General features: G+C 51.9%; 1 protein-coding gene across 2 annotated transcripts in view; it reads left to right on the forward strand.

Annotated features, from left to right (window-relative positions):
• Positions 1-1,487: 1,487 nt before the first annotated feature.
• Positions 1,488-13,912, forward strand: part of DBNL (drebrin like) — a 41,365-nt gene continuing 28,940 nt past the window's right edge. Inside the window, exons 1-2 of one of the 2 annotated variants that reach the window (XM_054017773.1) lie at positions 1,488-1,606; positions 2,477-2,532. In XM_054017773.1, coding sequence (XP_053873748.1) covers positions 1,524-1,606; positions 2,477-2,532 — 139 coding nt within the window. In that variant the 5' untranslated portion in view covers positions 1,488-1,523. The remainder of the gene's footprint in view (positions 1,607-2,476; positions 2,533-13,912) is intronic. The other variant, XM_054017772.1, reaches the window with a different exon arrangement.

Genomic DNA, 13,912 nt, shown 5'->3' on the forward strand with positions numbered 1-13,912 from the left:
CAAGAAGCCAGCCCCAGTCAACAGTGACCCCACACCTTTTCCAAATACTGATTTCAGAACCCGATGCACAAAAGCCTAAATAACAAAAGTGATTAAAACCAGACTTCCCAACGGTTCTGATTTGGCCAGGACTTCCCCTTATATCCATCCAGGACTGTCTCTTCCTGGGACAACACCCCGGTGCCCCTATGGGAGCACACAGGGATCTGAGAGGGCAGGTGGGGCAGTGCGCTGAGGTAGTAGGGGAGCTGGGGCTGACTGGTGTTAGCCAGGTGGGGAGGAGCCTGAAAGGAAGCTAACTGGGTGTCTGGTGGGTCAAAGAAGGCATTTGTTGGGAGGAGACGGATGCCAGGACTGCATCCCTTACCTGGAAAAGGTGTTGCTGCTGCTGCTCCTCCCTGCCTGGGATTCAGAGAACCCTCCCCTGACTCTCCACCTCACCCTGGTGCGTGGGACTAGTAATTTTGCCAACTCCCTCAGTGTGGGGATACTGGCCCCCAAAGTAGGAGCTCTCCCAGCTGCCTGATAGCATGGAGCTTCCAGCTGCTCACCAACCCCAACATACTAATTCATCCCCCAGTACCCACAGCAATCATGACCATCTCTCAGCCTCACCTCAGTTAAGGTTGGGGGTGTGGTGTGGGTGTCTGGAAGATCGTTGTGGGTGTGTAGGGGGTGTCTGTGGGTATAGGAGTGAGGTGTCTGGGGACTGTGTTGGGGGTGTCTGTGGGGGGGGCAGGGGGATATTGAGGGGGTGTCTGGGGGTATAGGAATGAGGTGTCTGGTGACGATATAGGGGGTGTGGTGTAGGAGGTGTCTGTTGGGGGGCTGGGGGATGTTGGAGGGGTGTAGGAATGAGGTATCTGGGGATGGTGTTGGGGGGGCTGTTGTGGGGGTGTCTGTGGGGGGACAGAGGGATGTTTTGGGAGGGATGTAGGAATGAGGTATGTGGGGACGGATTAGGGGGTGTCTAGGGGGGTCTGTGGGGCAGATGTGTCTGGGGGTGTCTGTGGGGTGTGTGTCTGGGGGTGTCTGTGGGAGGGCTGTGGGGGGATGTGGTGGTGGGGTGTCAGTGGGGGGATGTGACGGGGGTGTCTGTGGGGTGTGTGTGACGGGGGGTGTCTGTGGGGGGAGGTGTCTGTGGGGGGAGGTGTCTGTGACAGGGGTGTCACGGAGGGTGTCTGGGGGGTGATGTCTGGGGGTGTCTGGTGGGGGGGTGATGGGGGCTGTGTGGTGGTGGGGTGTCTGTGGGTGTCTGTGACGTGGGTGTCTGTAGGGGATGTCTGGGGGTGTCTGGGGGGGATGTGACGGGGGGCTGTGGTGGTGGGGTGTGTGTGACGGGGGGGTGCCTGAGGGGGTAGGGGGTGTCTGTGACGGGGGTGTCTGTAGAGGATGTCACTGGGGGTGTCTGGTGGGTGTCTGATTGCTCGGGGGCGGCCCGCGGCTTTGCCCGCCCTCCCACGGCCCCTCCCCATCGCGGCGCGGCCGGGAGGAGCCGGAAGGCGGCGGGCGGAGGCGGCTCCATGGCGCTGAACCTGAGCAGGAACGGGCCGGCGCTGCAGGAGGCCTATGGCCGGGTGGTGGCCGAGAGGAGCCCGACCGACTGGTGAGGGGCCGGGGCCGAGTCCCCTCCCGCACGGCCTCCACCCTGGCCCCCTCCCCGGGGCCGGCCCCGCCCCCCATCCACCCCCACCCGGCCCCTCCTCCCGCCGGGCCCCCTTCCCGGGCTCCCCACTGCTGGGGACCGGCCCCGCCCCCATCCAGTCCGCCGGGTCCCCCTCCTGTCCTCCATCTATCCCCACTGCCGGGGACTGGCTCGGCCACCCATCCAGCCCGCCGACCCCGCACTGGCTCTGTGCCGCCCCCTCCCGGGCTTCCCCTCCCCGGGACCGCCCCGGCCCTGCCCCCCGCCGGGCCCCCCACTCTCGGGGACTGGGCTCGCCCTCTTGTACCATCCCCCCACCCCAGGAGGACTGGCACCTCCCCAGACACCCTCCCCCCAGCTCAGAATGGTTCACTTCCTCTTCCCTGGCAGTAGGGCATGGGGGTGTTGGAGATGCAGATGAGGGGTGGGCTTGCTGGGAGGGCATTAGCTGTGGGGCCTCAAGGCAGGGGAGGCACGTATGGGTCACATTAGCTTAGATGGCGCTGGGGCCATGCTGGTTGGGGTGGCATAGCGCCAGCTGTGGGTTAGTGATTGGAGAAGGTTGTGTGTGTGCGCGAGCAAATGGGTTGGTATAGGAGAGGAGTGGTGGGGAAGTGGATAGCTGTCAGGATGACACAAGAGGGGATGGGGTGGGGACTGTATGGCACCTGGGATGCATATGAAGAAGGCAGGGAAACAGTCAGGATGGTGGTGAGGCGGGTGCTAGCATCCGCTCTGGGGAGATGGGAGAGGAGGTGCAGCAGAAGGCTGGGCTGGTGAGAAATAATGGTGCATTGGTTGCTAAAATGTCACCCTTACACTTTATTTCAGGGCTTTGTTTACCTACGAAGGCAACAGTAATGATCTGCGAGTGGCTGGCACTGGAGGTGAGTGCATCTGGGAAAGGCCACCCCCTATGTGGGGCAGCCATGCCCATTTGCGGTCAGGATGGGTCCTTGGTTGCTGAGTGTGTGCATAGGAGGTGGTATGGTTTAGCTTGACAGGGTTGTGATGTCTGTTCAGCTTTGTTACCCACTGCTGGCTGTTGGTGTCCAGTGTTTGTATGGAATAGCTCTGGGGGTGGAGATTCTACCTCCTCTTCCACCCCAGTTGCTTAACAAAGGACATTTCTTTCTGGGGCTGTGGTCTCTGTCCCTTGCTGCTTGCTCCGACTGACAGAAGACGTTGTGAAGAATCCTGGATTAGACCCTGGGACACATTACTGTGGGACGTAAGGTAGAAATAGGGTGACCAGACAGCAAATGTGAAAAATTGTGACAGGGGATGGGGGGTAATAGGGGCCTATATAAGAAAAAGACCCAAAAATCGGGACTGTCCCTATAAAATCGGGACATCTGGTCACCCTAGGTAGAAATGCACCTTTAGCTTTTTTTCAGTGACCCAGTAACAGTGCCTGGTGGTGATGCTTTTCCAATGAAGGGGTGCAGCGTAAAAGCAGAAAGAGTGGCAGTTGGTAGGGGACTGTGATGTCACGTGTAACATGAAGGCAAGTTTCAATCACTCTCAAAACAGCCTTGGCTCATTTTCTTTTCCTTCCCCTTTTGTGTGGGTTTTTCTGTTGGTTTTTTTTTAAAGAAACTTGAAAAAATAATAATCCTGTACCTCTTTTTAACTCTTCACAGTTCAGTTCATTCCTGTTGTATTTTAACACAACTAGGGTGAATGCAACAGAAAGGTAGCACAGCCACACACTCTGAAGTCAAGGTGACTTATGACAATAATTCTGACTTACTGTCCATATGGAGTATTTTCTGATTCGGGTTTCCCCGTTACATGTAACACTTAATATCTTGCTGATTTCCACATGAAAACATACTAATTTACAGCTAAGGGTGCTAAACTGTAGGTCCCACCAACACACATCTTAAAAGCAAGGAAATAAGTATTTTTATCATTTCGTCTGTGTTCCATTCATCAGTTTCCTTTCACAGCCTCATATTTTCCTTTCACATCCCCCGTGTCGCCACACGCAGCAACTAACAGGCACCCTTGAATGTCAACCATGTTCGCTGGTTATACGTTTATGTGACTAACACAGGGTTGGTGTGACCTTGAGAAATTGTCTTGCACGTAGCTCTGTGTGTGGTTTTGAATTGGATGCAAAATGAAGGGCAGTGTTGCTCTGCAAATGGTAGCTGAAGGATGGTTTTTTGGTCGTGTTCAGGAAACCCGTGAAGGGGTGATGTGTGGCTGTTTGTGATGGTTCCCGGTGTAGTATTTTTATGTAGAGTAGCCGAACTAAAATCTGCCTTGATGTAGTGTGTTCATGGTTAGCGTTAAGGCGATATGTGGCCGCTGAGGAGCGGAGGTATCAGGGCCATGATGGTCGAAGAGAGGCATTTGAAGTTGAGAATGAGTGGAGCGTAGATAGTGTGTCGAATGATAGAGCTGCTTATTTTCCCTGCTTTTTAAAGTTCATGCAACTAGGAACCTTCACTCCAAATTAATAAGTATTTTTGTTTCAGGGATTGGACAGGTTTGTAATAAACATGTGTATCCTTGTGGGTAGTTATTCACCTAGGTAACTAGCAACGTGGCCTCTGCTGATTGGGGGCCTTGATATCGCCTATGCCCTCTGCAGAACTGCGCTTCTCGCCTGTGTTTTCTCACACGGGCACACCCCGTGCAGCCCTGCTCCCTCCCATGCCACCCTGCTTGTCTACCACAATCAAATTTTAAACATTGGCACATTAGATGGGTTCACGCCCCTGAGATCCTAGGAGACCTGTAGCAGTCCAGTCAAGCAAGCCGCCTCCAGTCTGCCAAACTAGGACTCCCCTCTGGAGAACAGCAGGTTTGTCTGGGGGAGAAACTGCTCAGCTGGTAACTCTGCAACTCTTCCTCTCCTTGTCCCTGCCCTGTCGGTGATAGGAATGGGGGCAGGAAGAGAGGGATATTTGTAGCTGGAGGTCCCGCAGTAGAGGAGCTAAGAGCTCTTCACTCAGCTTCTCCAACCCACAGCTGAGCTCCTGAGTGAGAGAAATCTGTCAGACTGGGAATCGAGGTTTAACTGCTAGGGAAGGGCATAGGTAAAGGAAGGAGCCAAGGAATTTGGAAGCGGGGCTGAGCTGCCAGACCCCACTTTTCCAAGCCTGATTTCCAGATGCCCTAATTTTAGGGGTCTCCCCATCCCATTAAATTGCCTTCCAGACAGAAGGATCATTATCTTCATTTCAGTGAGTGAAAATATTCGTAAGGCAAAGGACATAATGTTCTGTTTGGAATGGGGCTAAGGGAGTAGGGCCTCCTATGGAGAATCTGGAAGGTCACTTCTTAGCCCGGCTGTGCTCTACAGCCCCACTGCCAGCCTTTGTGCTTGGCTCCCCTCATGTCTCTGCCCCAACCCTATAGCTGAATTTTGGGCCTAGGCTGCACCCACATCTTTACTGATTTAGTTAGGCTCACAGGGTGCTTTCTGTAGCGCCTTCTTACTAACAGGGCTAAGATATGGTGGGAGAGGAGGAAAGCTGAAATACAGACTCAAGATGGAGCTCTCCTACAGAGGCAGCTTGAAACTGTTGCTTTGAAAATGGAAATTGCTGACAAAGCTGAGTGGCTCTGTTGGCTTTCCTTGCCTGATGACATAAGGTGGTTACAACTCTTTACTTTTGATTTTAAAAGTTCAGCGGTGTTCTGGATCTGAGATGTTATCAGAGTGTGTGAAAAGTTTGGTGGTTGTGGGGACGAAGGTTGTCAAGAGGAAACCCCCCCAGAAGTGAGATTGTCAAGACAGCTGCAAAAGGGAGAGTTTCTAAACCTTTTTTCTGCAAAAGCTAGTGAGTATTTTTCTGAAAACATCACATGGAAAATTTATTTGTCATCTGAAATGACTGGGCTAAATTTGGAGACTGAGTAGAACTATTTAATTGTGGGGGAAATAGGGATTTCAGTCCTGCTTCAAGTGCAAATCTAAATGCAACCTTCATTCTGGAATTGCTACCAATGCCTGATGATTAATGCGCAACTCATACATTTTGTGGTGATTAAATGTGGTTGAGCCAACACTGCAGGAGAAACTTTGGATGGTGAAATTTTACTGACATGTGAGCACTTGATTACTACTCCAGTGTTAATGTTGTACTCATGGTAGTTTTTAGCATTTAATTATAGGTAGAGAGGTATCGTGGGTAATGTAGCACTTTCTATTCTAAATCCCTCTTGTTACACTCTCATCCCTTTCAACATCCAGGCTGAGATATTCAAGGCTTGGCCACTACCTGAGGGTGAATTTTCTTTTTCCTTTTAAAGTTTGAATATCAGCTGTTGGTGGGAGGGGGAATGCGCTTTCCCCATGATGTAACTTCTTGACAAGAATTTTTTTGAGGAGCCGTACACATGCAACAGATAGGAGCAGGGAAACTGAAGTTGAAATTTGGCAGGGAAGGCCTTTGCGAGTCCTGTGAAAATGAGCTTTGAAAACCTTGCGTGGCACAAGCTCAGTTGAATTTCGCCCACATTCCTGTTAACCTCATAAAATGGGAAGTTGAAGAAGACCAGCCTGACCCCACATGTGCAGCTAAGTCAGCCCTGCATGTGGTCCTTGTAAGGTGAACAGGGAACAAGGGACAGTTCCCATGCATAGGAGGGCGCCCTGCTTTGATGCAGCTTAGGAGCTTTGATGCTGAGGGGCTTCTTCCTGGTGGCCTCCGGTAAGCGTGTTGGGTGTTCTGTTGCAGTCTAGGCCAGTAGTTCTGATGCTCAAAATTCTCTTGAGGCTGGTGCCTGGATATTAAGGTGCCAGATATTAACTTGCACTGTTAATGAAGCAGGAAGGCTGCACGCAAGAGCCAGAAAAGGACAAAGTTAATGTTGCCCACGTAGTCTTAACTCCACCTCTTTGTGCATAAACTGCATTCTGACACTGTTCAGTTAGTCCAGACCATCTCTCAAATGATATCCCAGCATAGGCTCATCCCATCTTTTTCCTGCAACTGTGGGTCCATGTGTAACATCCATAGCACTGCTCTGTGTATGGCAGACTGCAGACATGGCAGTTTTTTATAGGAAAAGTACCTAGCAAACTCTTCTTACACAACAAAGTAACCACAGTAATGGTGAAAATCTGAAGGTGTCTAGAAACCACCTACGTTTGCAGCTAATTTAGCTACATAGTGGAGTGTCTCGTGTCCTGTTACACCTATAAATCACACTGCTGTGGGTACTGCTGGCTGACAAGAAACCGGTTGTGCTGACCAGACGCCTGTGCAGGGAGTTCGGGGGAAGCTGGCTTTCCTGTTTGTGTGTCTGCATGTTCTCTTATTTTGAGCTTGCTGCTAAAATGAAATGGGAGGAAGGAACACGCAGCTGGAGACTTTGTCAACCTGGTCTAGTTTTGGGTTAAACGGGAGCCCCTTCAATAAGCCACATCCAAAGAGGTGAACAGTGTTCGTTCCTGAGCCTCTGTTCCTGCCATGTTCGCTTATGCATATTACTTTAAGGAATCTTGATCCCATTGAAATCAATGATAACTCCCATTGACTTTAATGGGATCAGGATGTGCCCATTACCGTTTCAATACAACTTCATGTACAAACTTGTGTGTAGAGTTTAGAGCCATCTGCTACAGCTTTGAAAACAGTCACTGTATTGAAATATTTAATTACAATGAAGTGCCTTGGAATATATGTCCATTTATGGTAAGAGTGGTTTTCATTTGACATGTTTTTTATTTTAGACCCTGTAGGAATCTGGCCTCTTTCCAGGTGAAATGTGAAGGGATGTTTTTAAGGATGTCAGGGCTCTGAAGAGTCCTACTTCTTCCATATGATCCATAAAATTGCAAACCGTAGCAGAGCTGTGAGGATTTGTTGGTTTAGGTGGAGGCCTCTCACCAGGAGCTGAGTTTGTTCTGACTGCTCATGGCCAAGCAGTAGGAGACATCTCCCCATTGCACTAAGGGCTGAGTTTCAGGAGTGGGGACTGTACACATCCACAGATAGGACTCTCATTGGGGGCTGTGCTTGTTCTGTGTGTCCACGTGCACTGATGGAGGACTCACACCGGCCGGTGATCTGTTCTCTTCAAGAGACAGGAAGTCTTGCCATAGTGTCTAGTGGAGATTGGGGCATGAACAAGAGTGAGCTGGCTGAAGCTGGGCCTGGACAGGACTGAGGTGAAGATGGCGGGTTGGGGGAAGCAGCTGGAGGAGATGGTGGAAGTAATATCGGCCTCTTTGATTGGAGGAGTACTTCCGCCATTCATTAATGGTGTTTGCAGCTTAGGGGTGACTCTCGACCCCAAGTTGCTGTTTGATGATTTCAGCAGTAACCCAGTCAGCTTTTTACCATCTGTATTTGGCTAGGAGGTTGGTCCTTTTCTTTCGGATGTTGTTCAGGCCCTTGTCATCTCAGTGAGACTATTGCCATGCGCTCTACATGGGGCTGCACCTTAGAGCCGTTCAGAGACCGAAGCTGGTGCAGAGTGTAGTGACTTGGTTATCGAGTGGGGCATTCTGCTGGGAACAAGTGACAGTAGTGCTGTAGGGTCAGCACTGGCTGCCCACTGGTCTTAGGGTGGAGTTCAAGATGTTGGTGATGACCGCTAAAGCCCTAAGTGGCCTGGGACTGGCCTCCCTGAGGAATCTCCCCTCTCCCGGCCATACTGCCACAGCTGTGGTCAGCGGGGGTGCTCAAACTGGATCCCCCTCATTATAGAAGAGAGGGGTGGCTGGCAAGGTGTTCTCTGTGAGGGCTCCAGGACTCTGGAACTTGCTCTCCCACCTTGGTCTGAAAAAGCCCAACTCTGACTTTCAGGGCACACTGCAAGAGACACCTGCTTGGCAAGGCTCTGGAGAAAAAGCTCAGGGTCTTCCTAGATGATGAAAGCTAACTGCCCTCCTGAGTTCCTGTGGAACTGGTTTCAGCTTTGCTGAGGTTTAATTGTATTTGTTGCGTGGTTATGTTAGGGTGCCTGGGGCCTTGGATAGATGTCTTTAGTATTTTTTATAACCTCATTATGACGTTAGGTAGGAATAAACAACAGAAGCAGACAAACTCTCAGGTCCCGTTTTCATGGACACATCACTGTTAGGCTGCTGACAGTTCCGTTTTATTTTCTCAACAGTTTGTTTCTTAGGGTATGTCTACACTACGAAATTAGTTCGAATTTATAGAAGCCGGTTTTATTGAAATCGGTTGTATACAGCCGATTGTGTGTGTCCACACATAAAATGCTCTAGGTGCTCTAGTCGGCGGACCGCGTCCACAGTACAAGGCTAGCATCGACTTCCGGAGCATTGCACTATGGGTAGCTATGCCACAGCTATCCCACAGTCCCCGCAGTCTCCGCCGCCCCTTGGAATTCTGGGTTGAGATCCCAATGCCCGGATGATGCAAAACAGTGTCGCGGGCGGTTCTGGGTACATGTCGTCAGGCCCCTCCCCCATCACAGCAACGGCAGACAATAGATTCGCGCCTTTTTACCTGGGTTACCTGGGTTACCTGTGCAGACAACATGGAGCCCGCTCAGCTCAGCTGAGCTCACCGTCACCATATGTCCTCTGGGTGCCAGCAGACGTGGGACTGCATTGCTACACAGCAGCAGCTGCTAACTGCCTTTTGGCGGTAGACGGTGCAGTAGACTGGTAGCCTTCATCGGCGATCTGGGTGCTGGCAGCCGTGGGGCTTGCCTTTTGGCAGTAGATGGTGTATTACGACTGTTAACCGGCCTATTACAAGTCGGGTCATCGCACGTTAGCAGAGTCTTCCCTGAGCAGCCGATTGTGCAATAGGCCTGAAGACCATTGTCATACACCGCCCCGTATTTGCTGCCAAGCACCCAGAAAGATGCCGAGGGCTATCAGTCACGCTGCACCGTCATCTTAAGATGTAAAAAATAGATTTGCTCTGTATTCATTTGCTTCCCCCTCCCTCCGTCAAATCAACGGCCTGCTAAGCCCAGGATTTTCAGTTTAATCTTTGGGGGGACCATTCTGTGTGACAGTTGTTTGTGTTTCTCCGTGATGCACAGCCACCGTTCTTGATTTTAATTCCCTGTACCTGTACGCCATGTCGTCACTCGGCCCGCCCTCCCTCCTTCCTCTAGTCCGTCAGATACTACGTTTGCGCCACAGCTCAGAGAGCCGAGAAGCGCCTTTCGCGCCTTTTCTTTGAATTCTGGGTTGAGATCCCAATGCCCGGATGATGCAAAACAGTGTCGCGGGCAGTTCTGGGTACATGTCGTCAGGCCCCTCCCCCCTCGTCACAGCAACGGCAGACAATAGATTCGCGCCTTTTTACCTGGGTTACCTGTGCAGACAACATACCACGGCAAGCATGGAGCCCGCTCAGCTCAGCTGAACTCACCGTCACCATATGTCCTCTGGGTGCCGGCAGACGTGGGAGTGCATTGCTACACAGCAGCAGCTGCTAACTGCCTTTTGGTGGTAGACGGTGTAGCATGAGTGATAGCCATGGGGCTGGCAGCCGTAGGGCTGCATTGCACCAGCCCCTTGCCAGGAGATGGTATATTGTGACTGGTATCCATCATCGTCGTACTGGAGTGGCTGTCAATCATGGCCACCTGGGCAGACATGCTACTGTTTCGATGATGATGGCTACCAGTCGTAATATACTATTTTCTGCCAATTGCCCAGTATTGTCTGCTAAGCACCCAGAAGAGGCCGAGGGCGATGCTGGGTGCTGGCGGACGTGGGGCTGGCAGACGTGGGGCTGCATTGCTACACAGCAGCAGCCCCTTGCCTTTTGGCAGACGATGGTATATTACGACTGGTATCCATCGTCATCGTACTGGAGAGGCTATCACTCATGCTGCACCGTCGGCTGCCAGCTTAAGATGTAAAAAATAGATTTGTTCTGTATTCATTTGCTTCCCCTTCCTCCGTGAAATCAACGGCCTGCTAAGCCCAGGGTTTTCAGTTTAATCTTTGGGGGGACCATTCTGTGTGACAGTTGTTTGTGTTTCTCCCTGATGCACAGCCACCTTTCTTGATTTTAATTCCCTGTTCCTGTACCTGTACGCCATGTTGTCACTCGGCCCTCCCTCCCTCCTTCTCCGGGTCCATCAGATACTAGTTTCGCGCCTTTTTTCTGACCAGCCAGGCGCCATAGCTAGCACTGGGATCATGGAGCCCGCTCAGATCACCGCGGCAATTATGAGCACTATGAACACCACGCGCATTGTCCTGGAGTATATGCAGAGCCAGAACATGCCAAGGCGAAACCCGGACCAGGCGAGGAGGCAATTGCAGCACGGGGACGAGAGTGATGAGGAAATTGACATGGCCATAGACCTCTCACAAGGCACAGGCCCCAGCAATGTGGAAATCATGGTGTCACTGGGGCAGGTTGATACCGTGGAACGCCGATTCTGGGCCCGGGAAACAAGCACAGACTGGTGGGACCGCATCGTGCTGCAGGTATGGGACGATTCCCAGTGGCTGCGAAACTTTCGCATGCGTAAGGGCACTTTCATGGAACTTTGTGACTTGCTTTCCCCTGCCCTGAAACGCCAGGATACCAAGATGAGAGCAGCCCTCACAGTTGAGAAGCGAGTGGCAATAGCCCTGTGGAAGCTTGCAACGCCAGACAGCTACCGGTCAGTCGGGAATCAATTTGGAGTGGGCAAATCTACTGTGGGGGCTGCTGTGATCCAATTTGCCAGGGCAATGAAAGACCTGGTGATAGCAAGGGTAGTGACTCTGGGCAACGTGCAGTCAATAGTGGATGGTTTTGCTGAAATGGGATTCCCAAACTGTGGCGGGGCCATAGACGGAACCCATATCCCTATCTTGTCACCGGAGCACCAAGCCACCGACTACGTAAACCGCAAGGGGTACTTTTCAATGCTGCTGCAAGCCCTGGTGGATCACAAGGGACATTTCACCAACATCAACGTGGGATGGCCGGGAAAGGTACATGATGCTCGCGTCTTCAGGAACTCTGCTCTGTTTCGAAAGCTGGAGGAAGGGACTTTCTTCCCGGACCAGAAAGTGACCATTGGGGATGTTGAAATGCCTATCGTGATCCTTGGGGACCCAGCCTACCCCTTAATGCCATGGCTCATGAAGCCGTACACAGGCAGCCTGGACAGGAGTCAGGACCTGTTCAACTACAGGCTGAGCAAGTGCCGAATGGTGGTGGAATGTGCATTTGGACGTTTAAAAGCGCGCTGGCGCAGCTTACTGACTCGCTCAGACCTCAGCGAAAAGAATATCCCCATTGTTATTGCTGCTTGCTGTGCGCTCCACAATATCTGTGAGAGTAAGGGGGAGACCTTTATGGCGGGGTGGGAGGTTGAGGCAACTCGCCTGGCCGCTGATTACGCGCAGCCAGACACCAGGGCGGTTAGAGGAGCACAGCAGGGCGCGGTGCGCATCAGAGAAGCTTTGAAAACGAGTTTTGTGACTGGCCAGGCTACTGTGTGAAACTTCTGTTTGTTTCTCCTTGATGAACCCTCCAACCCCCCCCCCCCCCGACCCGGTTCACTCTACTTCCCTGTAAACCAACCACCCCACCCCACCCTCCCCTCCCCTCCCGCTTGCAGAGGCAATAAAGTCATTGTTTTTTCACATTCATGCATTCTTTATTAGTTCCTTACAGAGGTAGGGGGATAATTGCCAAGGTAGCTGGGATGGGTGGGGGAGGAGGGATGGAAAAGGACACACTGCATTTTAAAACTTTAACTCTTATTGAAGCCCAGCCTTCTGATGCTTGGGCGATCATCTGGGGTGGAGTGACTGGGTGGACGGAGGCCCCCCCACCGTGTTCTTGGGCGTCTGGGTGAGGAGGCTATGGAACTTGGGGAGGAGGGCTGTTGGTTACACAGGGGCTGTAGCGGCGGTCTCTGCTCCTGCTGCCTTTCCTGCAACTCAACCATACGCTCGAGCATATCACTTCGATGCTCCAGCAGACGGAGCATTGCCTCTTGCCGTCTGTCTGCAAGCTGACGCCACCTATCGTCTTCAGCCCGCCACTTGCTCTGTTCATCCCGCGATTCAGCCCGCCACCTCTCCTCTCGTTCATATTGGGCTTTTCTCATCTCCGACATTGACTGCCTCCACGCATTCTGCTGTGCTCTATCAGCGTGGGAGGACATCTGCAGCTCCGTGAACGTATCGTCCCTCGTCCTACATTTTCTCTTTCTAATGTTCACGAGCCTCTGCGAAGGAGAAACATTTGCAGCTGGTGGAGGAGAAGGGAGAGGTGGTTAAAAAAGACACATTTTAGAGAACAATGGGTACACTCTTTCATTACAAGGTCGCATATTTCGGCTTGCAGGCAGCCATGGTAGGCCACAGTGTTTTGGCTTTTTTAACCTTCTTAACATGCGGGAAAGGTTGCAAACAGCAGCGCATTTCCCATATCAAGGATGAATTGGGTTGTCCATTTAAAATGGGGTTTCAATGTAAAAGGAGGGGCTGCGGTTTCCCGGTTAACATGCGGCACAAACACAAGTAAACCACCCCCCCCACACACACACACACGATTCTCTGGGATGATCACTTCACCCCTCTCCCCACCGCGTGGTTAACAGCGGGGAACATTTCTGGTCAGAAGAGCAGGAACGGGCGCCTCTGAATGTCCCCTTAATAAAATCACCCCATTTCAACCAGGAGAGCTTTCTGGAGATGTCCCTGCAGGATTTCCGCTCCATCCCCATACACGTTAACAGACTTTTCCAGTAGATGTACTGGCTGCGATTGCCAGGGCAAATTAACCATTAAACACGCTTGCTTTTTTTTTTTGTAATGTTTACAAATATTTACAAAGTTACACTCACCAGAGGTCTCCTGTGTGCCCTGAGGGTCTTGGGTGAGTTCAGGTGTTACTGGTTCCAGGTCCAGGGTCACAAACATATCCTGGCTGTTGGGGAAACCGGTTTCTCCGCTTCCTTGCTGCTGTGAGCTACCTACAGTACCTCCATCGTCATCTTCCTCGTTCCCCGAACCGTCTTCCCTGTGTGTTTCTCCAGTGAGAGAGTCATAGCACACGGTTGGGGTAGTGGTGGCTGCACCCCCTAGGATCGCATGCAGCTCCGCGTAGTAGCGGCAAGTTTGCGGCTCTGCCCCGGACCTTCCGTTTGCCTCTCTGGCTTTGTGGTAAGCTTGCCGTAGCTCCTTAATTTTCACGCGGCACTGCTGTGTGTCCCTGTTATGGCCTCGGTCCTTCATGGCCTTGGAGATCTTTTCTAATACTTTTCCATTTCTTTTACTGCTACGGAGTTCAGCTATCACTGCTTCATCTCCCCATATGGCGAGCAGATCTCGTACCTCCCGTTCGGTCCATG

The sequence above is a fragment of the Malaclemys terrapin genome, chromosome 2 (genome assembly GCF_027887155.1).
Source record: "Malaclemys terrapin pileata isolate rMalTer1 chromosome 2, rMalTer1.hap1, whole genome shotgun sequence".
Classification (NCBI taxonomy): domain Eukaryota; kingdom Metazoa; phylum Chordata; order Testudines; family Emydidae; genus Malaclemys; species Malaclemys terrapin.